This window comes from Aethalodelphis obliquidens, unplaced genomic scaffold (assembly GCF_003676395.1).
Source record: "Aethalodelphis obliquidens isolate GAN/ISIS:26980383/991018 unplaced genomic scaffold, ASM367639v1 scaffold35, whole genome shotgun sequence".
NCBI classification, from domain to species: Eukaryota; Metazoa; Chordata; class Mammalia; order Artiodactyla; family Delphinidae; genus Aethalodelphis; species Aethalodelphis obliquidens.
Genome location: NW_020837979.1, coordinates 10,836,740 through 10,851,236, shown reverse-complemented (window position 1 = coordinate 10,851,236; position 14,497 = coordinate 10,836,740). Strand labels below are relative to the sequence as shown.

The following is a 14,497-nucleotide window of genomic DNA, read 5'->3' as shown; positions in this document are numbered from 1 at the left end:
ACAAAAAATCCTACTTGCATTTTTAAAAATAAAATAATTTTTATTTTTATTTATTTATTTATTTATTTATTTGCGGTACGCGGGCCTCTCACTGTTGTGGCCTCTCCCGTTACGGAGCACAGGCTCCGGATGCGCAGGCTCAGCGGCCATGGCTCACGGGCCCAGCCGCTCCGCGGCATGTGGGATCTTCCCAGACCGGGGCACGAACCCGTGTCCCCTGCATCGGCAGGCGGACTCTCAACCACTGCACCACCAGGGAAGCCCCAATTTTTATTTTTAAAAATTAATTCATTTTGTTAATACATAGGTAATCCAAGATCAGACCCTCAAATAGAACCAGAGGGTATGGGCAAAGGTGAGTTCCTTCACACTCCTTTCTCTTGGTCCCTCTACTGGAGTAGCCTGCCTACAGGTCTTTTGTGGACCTTTCTGGAGATGGAGCCTTCCCAGACTTAGAAGAGAACCAGATCTTTTGTCTCCTCTCCCAGATGTCACTGGAGTATATGAATGTCCTTGCTCCCCACCCATCTTTTCCTTTACTCTGCATTCTGCTTTGCTTCATGTTGAGAAAGGCTTCAGAACCCCCTGTGGCTCTGAAATTGACACGCAGAATGGTAATCTGCTTTTAAAAATAAAATGCTGATAAACTATACATAACATAATATTTATTATTTTAACTATTTTAAGTGTACAATTCAGTGATGTTAAATACATTCACAGTGTATTAAGAGCAGCTTAATCCCAGAACTTTTTCATTCCTTGCTGCTTGTGTGGAAACATTCAGGTGCAATCACCAGATATATTGGTCCTGTCCAACTCTGCTGAATGGGTTAGACTCAGTGTTATATCTACCCAAAAGGGAGCTAGAGAAATATGAATAAGCCAGAGTTGTTCAGCCTCCAACTTAAATAATAGTAGTCAATTTGTAGATATTCATATTATAACTTTGTTAGATATGATGTCAGCTAGCTTTAGGAATATATCATTTGCAGTGGGTTAGAATGTAGGACTTGAAGATCCTCCAGCATTGTGCTGAAATTTTAATAAGCTCATACTCCTACTTTCTTTCAGGAAAAAAAAAAAAAAAAAGCTGCAGACGTAGATCTTAGTGGTAGTAGCAAGTATTCAAACGAGAACTTTGAAGGCTGAAGCAGAGAAGGGTTAGGCCTAGAGGGGTCGAGAGTTAGGGTGTACCTCACCAAAAATGACCCAAATGTCAATCAGTTTATAAGTAGATAAACAAAGGTTGGTACACCTGTATAATGGAATACTCGTCAGCAGTAAAAAGAAACAAACTACTGATACATGCAGTAACGTGGATGAATCTCAAAGGAGTGCTGAGTTAAAGAAGTAGGGCACAGAAGACTACGTGTTCTATGACTCCATTTGCATGACATTGTAGAGTAGGCAAAATTTAGGGAGAGAAAAAAGGTGCGTTGTTTCCACTGCTTGGCGTAGGGGAGGGAGCGGATTGACTCCAAGGGGCACAGGGAACTTTCTGGTGTGATGCAGGCATTCTGTATCGTGACTGTGGTAGTGGTTATATGATTGTGTAACATTTGTCAAAACACAGAGCTGTACATTTAAAGTGGGTGAATTTTCCTGTATGTAATTATGCCCCAATAGTTTAAAAAATGTTAACTTTCTCCTTATGCAGAGTATTGCACTCTACATACTTGGTGATGAAAGTTCTGTTTCTGATGAATCCTCACAGTATTTATCCAGAATAAGTATAGGTAAGTCAGTCTAATGTTAAGCTTCCCCAAACAAATTTTTATAGATGTTGATATCAGAGTTGAAATTTAAAAAATTAAAAATTTTCCAAGTGTACTTCAGAGGCCATGTCTTGCTTCATTTTAGAGGTGACATAATTGCACCGTTTTAGTCTGGAGTCCACATCTGACTTTTAGAGACCAAGTTTGCTTAAAATCTAACACATTTTACATTTTCAGTGTGTCTAAAGAGGACTGTTTTAGCCCCAGAGAAATGATTATACTTTCCAGCCTGCCAGAGTACTGCTTATTATTTTTTAGCATTTGTTTATTAATGAATTTTTATTTGCAAATGTTTTCTACATGTTATGTGTTTCCTTTACCAGGATAACTATCAAAATAAAGTTTCGTTTTGTTTTAGCCCCACAGAAGTCACAAGCAGAGCAAGAGGAGAACAGGTGACTTTTATTCAGATTGTGCTTTTACACAGTCTGTTTGATAACTTCGTGTTTAATAACTTCATGTTTGTTCTCTTATAGGTTTAGTTTCAGGCATTCTACATCAGTTTCTAGTCTAGCTGAGAGATTAGTCGTCTGGATGACTAATGTAGGTAAGGTGGTCTTTGTTACTTTTCATGTGTCTTTGAAATCCTTTCCCTGGGCTCTCCTTCCTAAGTAGGCCCTGCGTCCTCAGAGCTCACTAGAGCTGGAAGGCGTGAGAAGGGAGGGCCTCTCCCTCTACCGAAGGATCCCACAGGATGGAGATGATGGCCCATCAAGCCACCCTTCCTTTCCCTGCCAGTCTCACAGCTTCCCTATACTAATATCTGGGCTATCAGAAATGAGTATTTCTGGCAAAATCTAAAAGTAATGTGTAAATATTTCAGGGTATGCTTTTGAATGATACAGGCCAGGGATTTTATGCACCAAGAGGCAGATTCACCTGGGACAAGGGAAAGGAAGGAAAAGAGTTTATTTTCTCTTCCTAAGCCTGTGCCTTTAGGTTTTAAGCTGAGTAAAATACTAAAATTTCCTATAAAAATTTTTAAAAATATTACTGATATGAAAATGTAGAAAAGGAGAATGTTATAGAGTAGTATGTTAGAAGGTAATGCTTTAATGAATATTACAGGATGTTTCTGAATTCTTATTTAGGGAATGTTCTGAATGACTTAGTTTTTCCCTGTGCTTTTGTGTATGCTTCCTTGACAATTGCAGTAATTGTCATATAGTATTACAGATGAGACACTTATGCTGAAAATATGAGTTCTGTTCATTTGTATAGTACATAGCATTTAACCTCAATAATTGATCAACTTTCTATATTAATAAATAACGTATAATATTACAAAATTTAGAAAATTATCACCGAAGAAATTAATTAGCCTGAGGATTTGAAGTTTTTTTAAATGAAATATGGTGTACATATAAGAGTGTATAAAATGTATTTAGAGAATAATAATAAAATGAACATTGATGTCCTGGTGACCCACCATTAGAAATAAAACATTGCCAGTGTAGTAGAAAGCCCTGTGGATCTACTCCTGCATGGCCTCCCTTTCTCATACACCCATCGCTAGAGGTAAAGTACCTGTACCGTACCCTACCTAAATTTTGTATTACGTTCTGTCATTTTTTTTTTTTTTTTTTGAGTTTTATCACTTCATATATTGCTTAGTGTTGTATGTTTTTTAACTTTATGTAAATAGATATAAATATAAACATGTTTTTTTACTATCTTATTTTCTTCACTCAATATTATTATTTAAAGATTCATCCATGTTGACTCATGTAGCAGAAGATCATTCATTTTCACTGCTGTATGATCTGCTGCTTGAATATATCACAACTTATTCATCCATTCTATTGATGATAGCAATTGGGCTCTTTCCTCCCTTCCCTTTTTTGCCATAATGAAACATTACTAATGAATATTTTAATGCTTATGTCCTGGTGCCATGTACACAACTTTCTGTATGTCTGTTGATGGACCGTAGGGGTGGACCTAACTCTACGTGCTGAATGTTTTCCAAAGTGGTTGGACCCGTATACACCACCACTGGCTATGGAAGAGAATTACTGTTGCTCTACGTAGTTACCAACACTTGGTATCGATTGACTTTAATATGTGTCTGTCAAATGAGTGTGAACTTTTATTTTCTAGTGGTTTTAATTTACATTTCCCTGATCACTCATTGGATAGAGCATCTTTTCATATGTTTATTGACCATTTGTGTTTCCTCTTAGGGAAATGTTTTTTTGTCCTTTGTGTTTTTCCTATTGGATTGTTTGTCTTTTTCTTAAAGTTTTTAGGAATTTTTTGTTTAAAACAAAATTTTATACTCATCCCTGAGGTCAAGACACTGGTCTGGTAGTAAGATGAGTAAAATCAATTTCTTGCTTATTTGTTAGGATAGAGTTTACTAACTTCACTCAGAGAATAATTGGGACAGTGGTAAGTCTAAGTGAAAAATTTTCTCCCTTCCTTTCACCACAAGGTTTCGCTTTAAGAGACTTGGAAACCCTTCCCTTTGGAATTGCTCTTCCCATCAGAGATGCGATTTATCACTGTCGGGAGCAGCCTGCTTCAGACTGGCCAGAAGCTGTTTGCCTGTTGATTGGGCGTCAGGATCTTTCCAAGCAGGCCTGTGAAGGAAACTTGCCCAAAGGGAAATCTGTGAGTATCAATATGGAAAGTCCATATTCAGATTTAGCCTCAATAAAAGCAGAGTAGAAATGTTCTCCATTTTCCTTTAAGTCTTTTTGCAAGTGTGTATATCAGATTATCTTTTATATTATATGCTAGATACAGTTTAAAATTGGACAAATCTTATTAATTGTAAGTCGAACATGGGAACAGATTTTGTGAATGCTCTGTTTTGCCTGGACCTTTCTGTGCCTTGAGTCAGGACAAGTGCCGAGTCAGTATAGCAGCTACCATGACTGATTCCCTGCTTGGACCATGTTAGTAATTAACTACTTTGTAATTATTATGTGGAAATAGGGAGAGCACATAATGTCCTGAATTTGAATAAATTATAACTATTTATCCTTCATACTTTTTTGATGTGTTACATTTCTTAAATTTAACCTTTTACATAGGTGTAAATATATCTTTAATCACATAAAACTGAAGCCCCAGGAAAAAGGTTTTTTTGCAGGGGGGCACTAAAGTTGTTTAGAAGCTGTCTTAATGTTATCCCTCCTCAAACAGTGCCCTTCATCAATGTTCAAATCTGTTTTTTTAAGAATGGGTTCTAAAACCCTACAAATAGAAATTGAAATATATCATTATCCTCCTTTCTTTTTAAAATCAGCCTCTTTTAAAACTTAAAAATGGAACTTTGAAAACTTCTTCTAGAACTCCAGTTAACTTAAAAAAAAATGGTAGCACTGCATTTACTCTAAGGATCAAGGAGGATTCAGGGATGGTTATTCCACCCCTGGTGACTTTGGTATTTTATGTCTCTGAGAAAACAGTGCAGATTTGGCTCATCTCTTATTAACCTTTGAACCAACACATAATAATCAATTAATAATCAATAACTGTTCATAATCCACATTAGATCTTAGGCTATTAACGCTTCTTCAGAGACTGTTACCAAAATTTATTCCCACCATCAGAGTTGTATAATGGATCTGTGACAGAAGCAGTTTCCATGGGGGATCCCATCTCCAGCAGGGTTGTACCAGCACATCTGTCTTTTAATCTGCACTGAAATAACAACTCTTAGTTGAATTAGCATTTGGCTTGTTTTAAACAGAAAACCAAATTTTTTTGCTAATAATATGGTTATCTTTACCTTGACCAAGAGAAGTCTTTAGCATTTATAGACCTCTTTTATTACTGTGAATGAGAACATCATTAGCACTAAAGCCAAATGGTATTGATAATTATTCATTTATATTTATATGTCATTTTAAGTAATTCTGGCTAAATTGAATTTGTTCAGTTATTTGAGGTTACATTTTATAACTCGTCTCCAATTTATCAGCTATTTGGATCTGTATCTTATTGCTAACTCACCTATTAGAATGTAGCTTCTTTTAAGATTAGATATTCCATAGGAATTATAATAAATTTTTATCAACTAAAGTCAGACTGATTATCTAGTCATATCTACCTTTATTCTTTTTTCAGGCTAATGTTGCTTCCACATTAAATGTTGCAAAACTTTAGCATTTCACCTAGGAGTTAATCTTTTGTGAAAGGAGTTAAAACTCTGAGAGAAAATGAGATTTCTGCTATTAACATCTATCTTAAAGTCTGACTGAATTATTTGGACTGGGAAGGCTCATAGTAAAGTACGTGCTGAGCTTATGAGGACAGAATGATAAGCAAGGAATGAACTCTCCTCACTTGTTTTGCTTCATTTAATCCCTTTCCTTTTAAGAAATATAGTTGGAACATACTTAGGAAAAAAAAAAAAGTGAAAACCAACCATGATTTATTCTACTTAAAGCACAGAAGTGAGAAAGTGTTGTCTGACCTCCTCCAGCCCTTGGTTTATATCCTTCCAGGTTGTTTTCTTCTGCTTCTATTAATTAAAGACAGTATTTAAATTGGTGTTGGTTCTTTAGTGCGTGGGGTTAATATTCCATTTGCAGTAATTTGTGTCCTTTTTGGAATATTTAGGATATAGTTAGAGTTTTACAGTTTATTTAGAATATATCTTTCGATGGAATCAGCCTCCCGACTATCGTCGTAAGTTGAAAGCTTTCCCCTTGGCTCAGTAAAGAATGTTTCCAAGTGGGCAATATAATTACACTTAAAAAAAAAAGATTTTTAGGTTAGAGTCCCAGTATGTATTGGGAACCCAAGCCAGCCCTGCTTTGGAATATATTTTTTCTCTGCACTGATGTAGACTTGGTACCTCATCCTGTGTATCCTCATGTTCAATAAGTGTGTGTTGGCTGGTTTTTAAATTAGTATTACAACGTAGTCTGTTACTCAGGTGCTCTCATCAGATGTTCCTTCAGGAACAGAAACTGAGGAGGAAGATGATGGCATGAATGACATGAATCAGGAGGTGATGTCACTAATATGGAGTGAAGACTTAAGGGTGCAGGATGTGCGAAGGCTTCTTCAGAGTGCACATCCTGTCCGCGTCAATGTGGTGCAGTACCCAGAGCTCAGTGACCACGAGTTCATTGAGGAAAAAGAGAACAGGTAAAGGAAAACATTAACTGCTGTAATTTAAGTAAAAATTTAAATAAAACATTAAGTACTGCCTCATTTTGTTCAACTGTAAGAATAGGCATGACTGTAGCATTCACACCTCACCGAGTTTCTCTGGGAATCAAGTGGGTCATTTCTACACGGTGCTTAGAACACTGCCCAGTACATAGTATAGTAAAGCTCGATGCAGTCAGCGATTATTATCAGAGTTCATTGATTGTATGATGCTGATTTTTTTTTTGTACGTTTTACTATTTCTGAAATCAGATTATGTCTTTCAATCTGTAGGTGTTTGTAGGTGTTATGGTTTAAATGGCAGTGTTTTTTCTTTTTTAGTACCTCATGAAATAGTGCTGCATCTTAAAATCAATGGCGTCTTAAATGGAAGGGGGGATATACTGTTTTTGTTTTCACTATTATAATTTTGTAGATTATGTATAATGTTTCTGCTAAACATGTTATAGAATGTAGTCTGCTGGCCTGATTCTAAATTTCCCTGATTTTAAATTAATGTGGAACAGTGTTCCCAAAGAATCTTAGGACAGCAAAATTCTCCTCACCAATGGACTAGAAAAGCAGCTATATATATTTACAGTTAGGGAGAGAGGGTGCTTGTGAATAACTTTGTCTGCAGAGAGGATTTCAGCCTCTGGTTAGCCTCAGAAGGAGGAGGGCTGTTTCTCTGTCTTCAGGTATAACTTGTGTTAAGTGTTTCCTGGTTATGAATGCCCCTGCTTCCACAATTTCTGTTTGATGCCATTTATTTTAACATAGAAACAACTTAAAAAGTAGTTTATTAGTTTCAAAGTATAGCCTGTAGAAGCCATTTTAACCTTGAACATAGTTGACATATAGTGCTATTAGTCCTAGAAGTCCTTACCATCAAGTAAATGAAGCTCCTGTGTTTCCTGGAGACACCGTGAAATCCGCTGACCTCCAAAACAGGGACTTCCTTTTTAACCTTGTGTGCACCCATGGAGGTGGCGCTTGGGCTATATTCACAAAAAGGATGAGAGGAGGATCCCAGCTAAACTGATAACAGCACAATGAGGAAACCCAACTAATACGTTATTTTCCTCTGAGAGGGTTAGCATCGTTTAGAGTAGAATTATAGGTTTTGCTTTTTGAATACTTAGGGAGAGTTGGCTTGGTTTATAGAAAGGCTGGTTTTAATTCAAAGCAAATATGAAACAGAAGAAAGAAATGTGTCTCCCCTTTAGAGTTTCTGATGGGAGTAAGAGTATTAGAATGAGAACAACCGTGTTTAGATGACTCACTCAGGACTTTGTATGGATTTGCTTCGACGTGGCTTCATCTTACACAGCACTGCTGCTTTTGAAATACTTGCCTACAGATTACATTCTGGTTTTTTTTGTTTAAAATTTTTTCACATGTTGGTTTTAATTTTAATTATAGATTGCTCCAGTTGTGTCAGCGAACTATGGCTCTTCCAGTAGGACGGGGAATGTTTACCTTGTTTTCATACCATCCTGTTCCAACGGAGCCATTGCCTATTCCTAAGTTGAATTTGACTGGTATGTTAAATTCTGGGCTCAGTGAGAAAGGAAAATGGGTATATGTTTAGTGGAGTTGTTTTGAATCATTGTAGTTAAAACCAAAGAAATGCTCTCTCCCCCGTGATTTTAAATATTGTTAATAGCTACTGTAGTGATTATTGTTAATAGCTACTGTAGTGGTTATCAAAGCTCAAATAGCAAATCAAATTAAACATTGAGGGAAGTAGAATATAGCCCATTACTAAATTTTGTTTTTAATGAGACCATTTCAAGATATAAAAAGGCACTTGGGGAAGTTTAGAAAGATACTATTGAATGGTGAGATCGTTAAACTTTAAATAATCCTAAAGTCAATATGTAAAAATATTTAGTCTTAAAATGTCTTGTTATGTCTTAGTATGAATAGATGATGCTTGTACAAAAACAAGAAAATATACTAAGCAAAAAGAAAAAATAAAAATGGTCACTCATAGTAGTCCCAACTTGTTAGAGTCCACTAGTGTTAAATAACACTTTGGTTTATTTGTTTCCCAATTTTATTTCTCCATTTTATAATTTTGTATTTGTTTATCAGAAAATTTAAACCTGTTTTAGAAATTGTTTTTAGAAATTTACTATATAGTGAGTGAGCATCCTCCCAGACCAGCACTGCCCCCCGCCAAAAGATGATCTTGTTTTAATAATAAATTCATTTAGGAAAAAAACGTTCACTTTAGTTCCTTAACTGACACTGGTTTGGCCTATTGTGTTTTTGTATGTAATTATTCTTATCGAAGAAAATTTGCTTTACCCTTTGCCTTTTATTTTCTCTTGTGTATAAAAATTATGTCTTACACATATGTTGAATTGTTGTTTTAGAAATTTTACTTGCTTTTTCATTATTAATCTCTCTGCCCTTTTTGAGAAAGTAAAAGTATAACTCATGAACTTGTCACCAGTGTGGTGCTATCACAGACCAGCATTTGAGTTAGCTCTTAGGTACAAAAAGCAAATGGTAAATACAAATATATTTTATTTTATGCTTGTGTCTGTGTATGTGTGTGTATGTGTATATAGACTACAAACAAGACACTATGCATCTAATTAAAATTTACATAACTTTCAGAACGCCTTTAAAACCATATTTTCAAACCTCTAGCGAACTGTGTAACTGTATGCAATACAGTAAGTCCCCTACATATGAACGAATTCAGTTCCGAGAGCACGTTCATCAGTCCAGTTTGTTCGTAAGTCCAACAGAGTTAGCCTAGATACCCAACTAACACGGTTGGCTACGCTGTACCAGCTACATCACTGCTGCTTTTACGCTTGCTTCTGGACATCCTGGGCTTGAAATAAAGATACTGTACTATTGTACTCTATACAGTACTGTACAGTAAAGTACACAAAAGCACAACCACTTGTAGAGGATGCACACACGTGACAGCATACACCAGACATGTGAACTAACTTACGAGATTGGACACGTGAACGCACATTTGCATCTTTGAAAGTTAGCAATTTGAAAGTTCGTATGTAAGGGACTTACTGTATTTAGAATATTTATTTTAAATAGTCATCCATGACTTGAGCTAATACAGAATATTAAAAATATAGAGATAATTCAGTATTTGCGGGTATGCAGTGTAGTCAGAACACTCAAGAAAAGGCATTCAAAGAGAACATAGCATCATGAACATTTAATTTATACTGTTCTTAAATAAGTTGACCACAAATTTAAATTTAGTGAATACTCTTTTATGGTTCACTGGGTAACTCAGGTGTATAAAATGTTTTTTATATAGGTATCTTTGAATGCAATTTGGCATTTTTACCAATAGTGTGTAGTTAGATTTCTATATCATATAGAGAGATGTATAGATAAGAGATAGAGCAAATTTATAAAGCTCCTTGTCTTTTTTAAAAACAATCATTTTTCCGTAACATCCAGAGAAAAAATGGGATGGCACATTTGAAATTAACATTGTTGTCAGTCACATGTTGGAATTATTATTCATGTAGTTTGTGATGTTAATTTTCAATTTATTTTTCGGTGAGCTTCCTGCTGTTTGAAAGACAGATTTCAAAGCAGTGGGTATCCTAATCAGATCTGTACACAGTTAAATTGGTATCAGTTATCTTATTATAGTCCCATATATTTTAGCAGAAAGGACAGTGAATTATTTTATACAGTTAAGGTTTTTCTACCTTGCATCAAGTTTGACTCACATGTATAAAACTTGAAGTATGCATAGTAACCTAACATCATTACAGGTATTATGGGGTTAAGGGTTTTGAATGTAGAAAAGTGATCTCTGTTCTCAAAGAATCTAAATGTAACAATTTTGGTTTCTGAATTTTTGTTCTCTCAATTTTAAATTCTGTTTGCCTGAATAGGGCGGGCACCCCCTCGGAACACAACAGTAGACCTGAACAGTGGCAACATCGATGTGCCTCCCAACATGACCAGCTGGGCCAGCTTCCATAATGGTGTGGCTGCCGGCCTGAAGATAGCCCCTGCCTCCCAGATCGACTCAGCCTGGATTGTCTACAATAAGCCCAAGCACGCCGAGTTAGCCAATGAGTATGCTGGCTTTCTCATGGCCCTGGGTCTGAACGGGCACCTTACCAAGCTGGCTACTCTCAATATCCATGACTACCTGACCAAGGTGAGAACTCGTGCTGCCAGCTCCTGGCGTTGTGCCTCTCCCCTGGGCTATTACAGTAGCTCCTAGTTGTTCTGTTTGCTCTTCTTCAATCTTGTACCTCTAAGTGCATTCTTCTCATAGCAGGCAGAGAAATCTTTCTAAAGTGTAAGTTGGAATATATCACTTCCCTGGTCAAACTGTTCAGTGATCTTCCATTGCTCTTAATGTACATTCTAGGAGCCTGTGTGATCCTACTCACTTCCCCAGCCTTACTTTGTGCTTCTCTTTTCCTTGCTCCCTATGCTCCAGCCATAGAGAAAGCTTGTATTAGCTCCTTGGCCGACCAAACTCTCTTGGCGTAAACTTTTCCACTTCTGTGCCATAAAAGTTCACCCATATGAAGTACACAGTTCAGTGGTTTTTATTATATTCACAGAGTTGTGCATCCATTACCACTGTTAATTTTAGAACATCTTCATCACCCCATGAAGGAACCCCTACCTAGTAGCAGTCACTCTCCGTTCCCCTTTCCCTCCAGCCCCTGGCAAACTGCTAATGTACTTGCTGTCTCTATGGATTTGCCTACTGTGGACATTTCATATAAATGGAACCAAACAATATATGGTCTTTTATGACTGGCTTCTTTTGCTTACTGTAATGTTTTCAAGGTTTGTCTATGTTGTACCATGTATTAGCACTTCATTCCTTTTTATTGCTGAATAGATATTCATTGTATGGATATACCGTATTTGATTTTTCCATTCTTCAGTTGATGGATACGTGAGTTATTACTACTTTTTGACTATTATGAATAATGCTGCTATGAACATTTATATACACATTTTTGTGTGGATGAATGTTTTCGTTTCTCTTGGGTATATTCCTAGGAGTGGAATTGCTGCATCATATGGTATCCCTTTGTTTTAAAGTTTGAAGAACTACCAAATTGTTTTCCACAGTGGCTGCACCATTTTGTAATCCCACCAGCAATACATAAGGGTTCCAATTTCTCTGCACTCTTGCCAACACTTGTTATTATCTGTCTTTTTAATTATAGTCATCCTAGTAGGTGTGAAGTAATATCTCAGTGTGGTTTTGATTTGCATTTATTTCCCTGATGGCTAATGATATTGAACATCTTTACATGTGCTTATTGGTCATTTGTATGTCATCTTTGGAGAAATGTCTATTCAAATCCTTTGCTTATTTTCTAATTGGCTGTCTTTGTTGTTGAGTCGTAAGAGTTCCTTATGTAACCTGAATACCAGTCCATTAACAGATACATGACTTGCAAAAATATTCTGCCGTTGTGTTGTCTTTTGACTTTCTGATGGTGTCTTTGAAGCACAAAAGTTTTAAATTTTGATGAAGTCCAATTCATCTACTTTTTCTTTGGTTACTGTGCATTTGGTGTCATATCTAAGAAGTTACTGCCTAGCACAAGATCACTTGGATTTGTATCTATTCCACCTCTTTCACATTGTATACAGAAGATTTCATCTGGATTCATATGTATATGCTCTTTTGTATATTACATAGATTTACACCTATATATACACCTATTTATAACTGGCGCTGTAGGGCAGTGAAGAATTGGAATCAACAATGTAGTCAACTACAGTGATGAAATATTCACAAAACTAAAATTTTCCTGTCAGCAAAATATGTAATAGCATAAGTTTTCTTCTAAGAGTTTTTTTTTTTTTACTTTTAGTTACATCTTAGTTGAAGTTAATTTTTATGTATGATGTCAGGAAGGGGTCCAATTTCATTCTTCTGCAAGTGGCTGTATAGGTATCACAGCATCGTTTTTTGAAAAAACTCTTCTTTTCCCATTGAATTGTCTTGGCACCCTTGTAGTCAATTGAATATCAATGTGAGGGTTTTTTTTTGAATCATCTCAGCATCATTTACATGTTTTTCTCTCACCTGTCATCATTCTCTCTCACTTTGTAAATTTGAGTGCCTTCCCTTCTTGCCACTTTGCCTGGCTAATTTGTACTCATTCTATTGTAAATTTTACTTTCTAGAGATTCTTAATAATTCTCCAGTCCCTTCTAATCTAAAGTAGGCTCTGTTAAAATACTCTTTCATAATCTTTATACTTTTTCATTTGATGAGTTTTCAATAATATGTATTTTTTAGTTTAACACTTTCCCTTCCCCAAGGGCACTGACTTCATCAGAACAAGGACCTGTCTGTTTAGTTTGCTTGTGTATTCTTGGAGCTTCTCACTGTGCCTGTCACAGTACTGGCAGGCAGTATCTTATTTAAAACTACATATTTGTTTTGGTAGTGACTTAAGTCTTATTCTTTTTTCTGTCTTAGGGTCATGAGATGACAAGCATTGGACTGCTCCTTGGTGTTTCTGCTGCTAAACTAGGCACCATGGATATGTCGATTACACGGCTTCTTAGCATCCACATTCCTGCTCTCCTGCCCCCAACGTCCACAGAGCTTGATGTTCCTCACAACGTCCAAGTGGCTGCAGTGGTCGGCATCGGCCTTGTTTATCAAGGGACAGCTCATCGGCATACCGCAGAAGTCTTGTTGGCTGAAATAGGTATGGCATTAATAGTGCTGTGGTTTCGTAAGTGTATTTTTACCATTCCACAGGAACCAAAGTAAAAATGATGGTAAGATTATAAAAATTAAGGAAAAAATAGTAGCTTTTGTGAGCACAGAATGAGCTATACTAATAAAGAAAACAACTACAAACTAATGTTTTCCAAGGCTGATGTTACTGTGCAGGTTATTGGTCTGCATACTTACTTGGCCAGCCCATTATTGAGCTCCAGTGGTCCCATGTAACGAGGTAGCCTAGGGTCTTAATCACATGTGAGCATGCTGCTTATCCTGCTCTGTCTTTGCTAGGCAATGTCTGGCAATGGTCTACACTTAAAATTCAAAGTTGATTGTTTTGATCCCTAAAAGCACAATGTTTATTCTGTTGGACAACAACACTTCTAACAGAATGGAAGTGATTGATTCCGGCTTTCCTCTATATGCTGGTGGATATGTTCATGATAAAAGGCATTTTTTATGTTTTATCGTAAGTCTGCATTTTTTGGAAACGTGTCTTACGTGTTATCATCTTCTTCTGAGAAATGGAAATGCTATTAGTATTATTGGTACGTTCAGTAATTTAGATACATACTTGCATGTCTTGTTCTATCCTGTTCAGGATCTTTCTACATATACTTCAGGATAGCCACAAAATTTTCCCAGGCATCTCTGCTTCAGGCTGTAGATCTGTGGGTCTGCTGCTCAGACTCCGCTCCAAATGCCTTATTCTGGGACCCAGGCTTCTTTTATGGTGATGTCAGAAGGGCAAGAGGGAGAACCAAATAATGGAAGCTCATTTTAGGCCTTTGCTTACCTTGTGCCAGCCAGGATCCTAGTTCAAAGCCAGTCACACGTTCAGGTACAGAGGAAACTCTGTCAGGAGTGTGGATGTATTTAT

General features: G+C 36.6%; 1 protein-coding gene across 10 annotated transcripts in view; it reads left to right on the top strand.

Annotated features, from left to right (window-relative positions):
- Positions 1-14,497, top strand: part of ANAPC1 (anaphase promoting complex subunit 1) — a 143,749-nt gene that overhangs the window by 47,583 nt on the left and 81,669 nt on the right. For 9 of the 10 annotated variants that reach the window (XR_003437693.1, XM_027129032.1, XM_027129034.1 and 6 more), the window contains 8 exons: positions 1,658-1,736; positions 2,134-2,170; positions 2,252-2,322; positions 4,210-4,388; positions 6,655-6,881; positions 8,307-8,425; positions 10,784-11,055; positions 13,363-13,597. Coding sequence is in view for 9 of the 10 variants with exons in the window: in XM_027129032.1 (XP_026984833.1) it covers positions 1,658-1,736; positions 2,134-2,170; positions 2,252-2,322; positions 4,210-4,388; positions 6,655-6,881; positions 8,307-8,425; positions 10,784-11,055; positions 13,363-13,597 (1,219 nt within the window). In the remaining variant the exon portion in view is untranslated. The remainder of the gene's footprint in view (positions 1-1,657; positions 1,737-2,133; positions 2,171-2,251; positions 2,323-4,209; positions 4,389-6,654; positions 6,882-8,306; positions 8,426-10,783; positions 11,056-13,362; positions 13,598-14,497) is intronic. The other variant, XM_027129033.1, reaches the window with a different exon arrangement.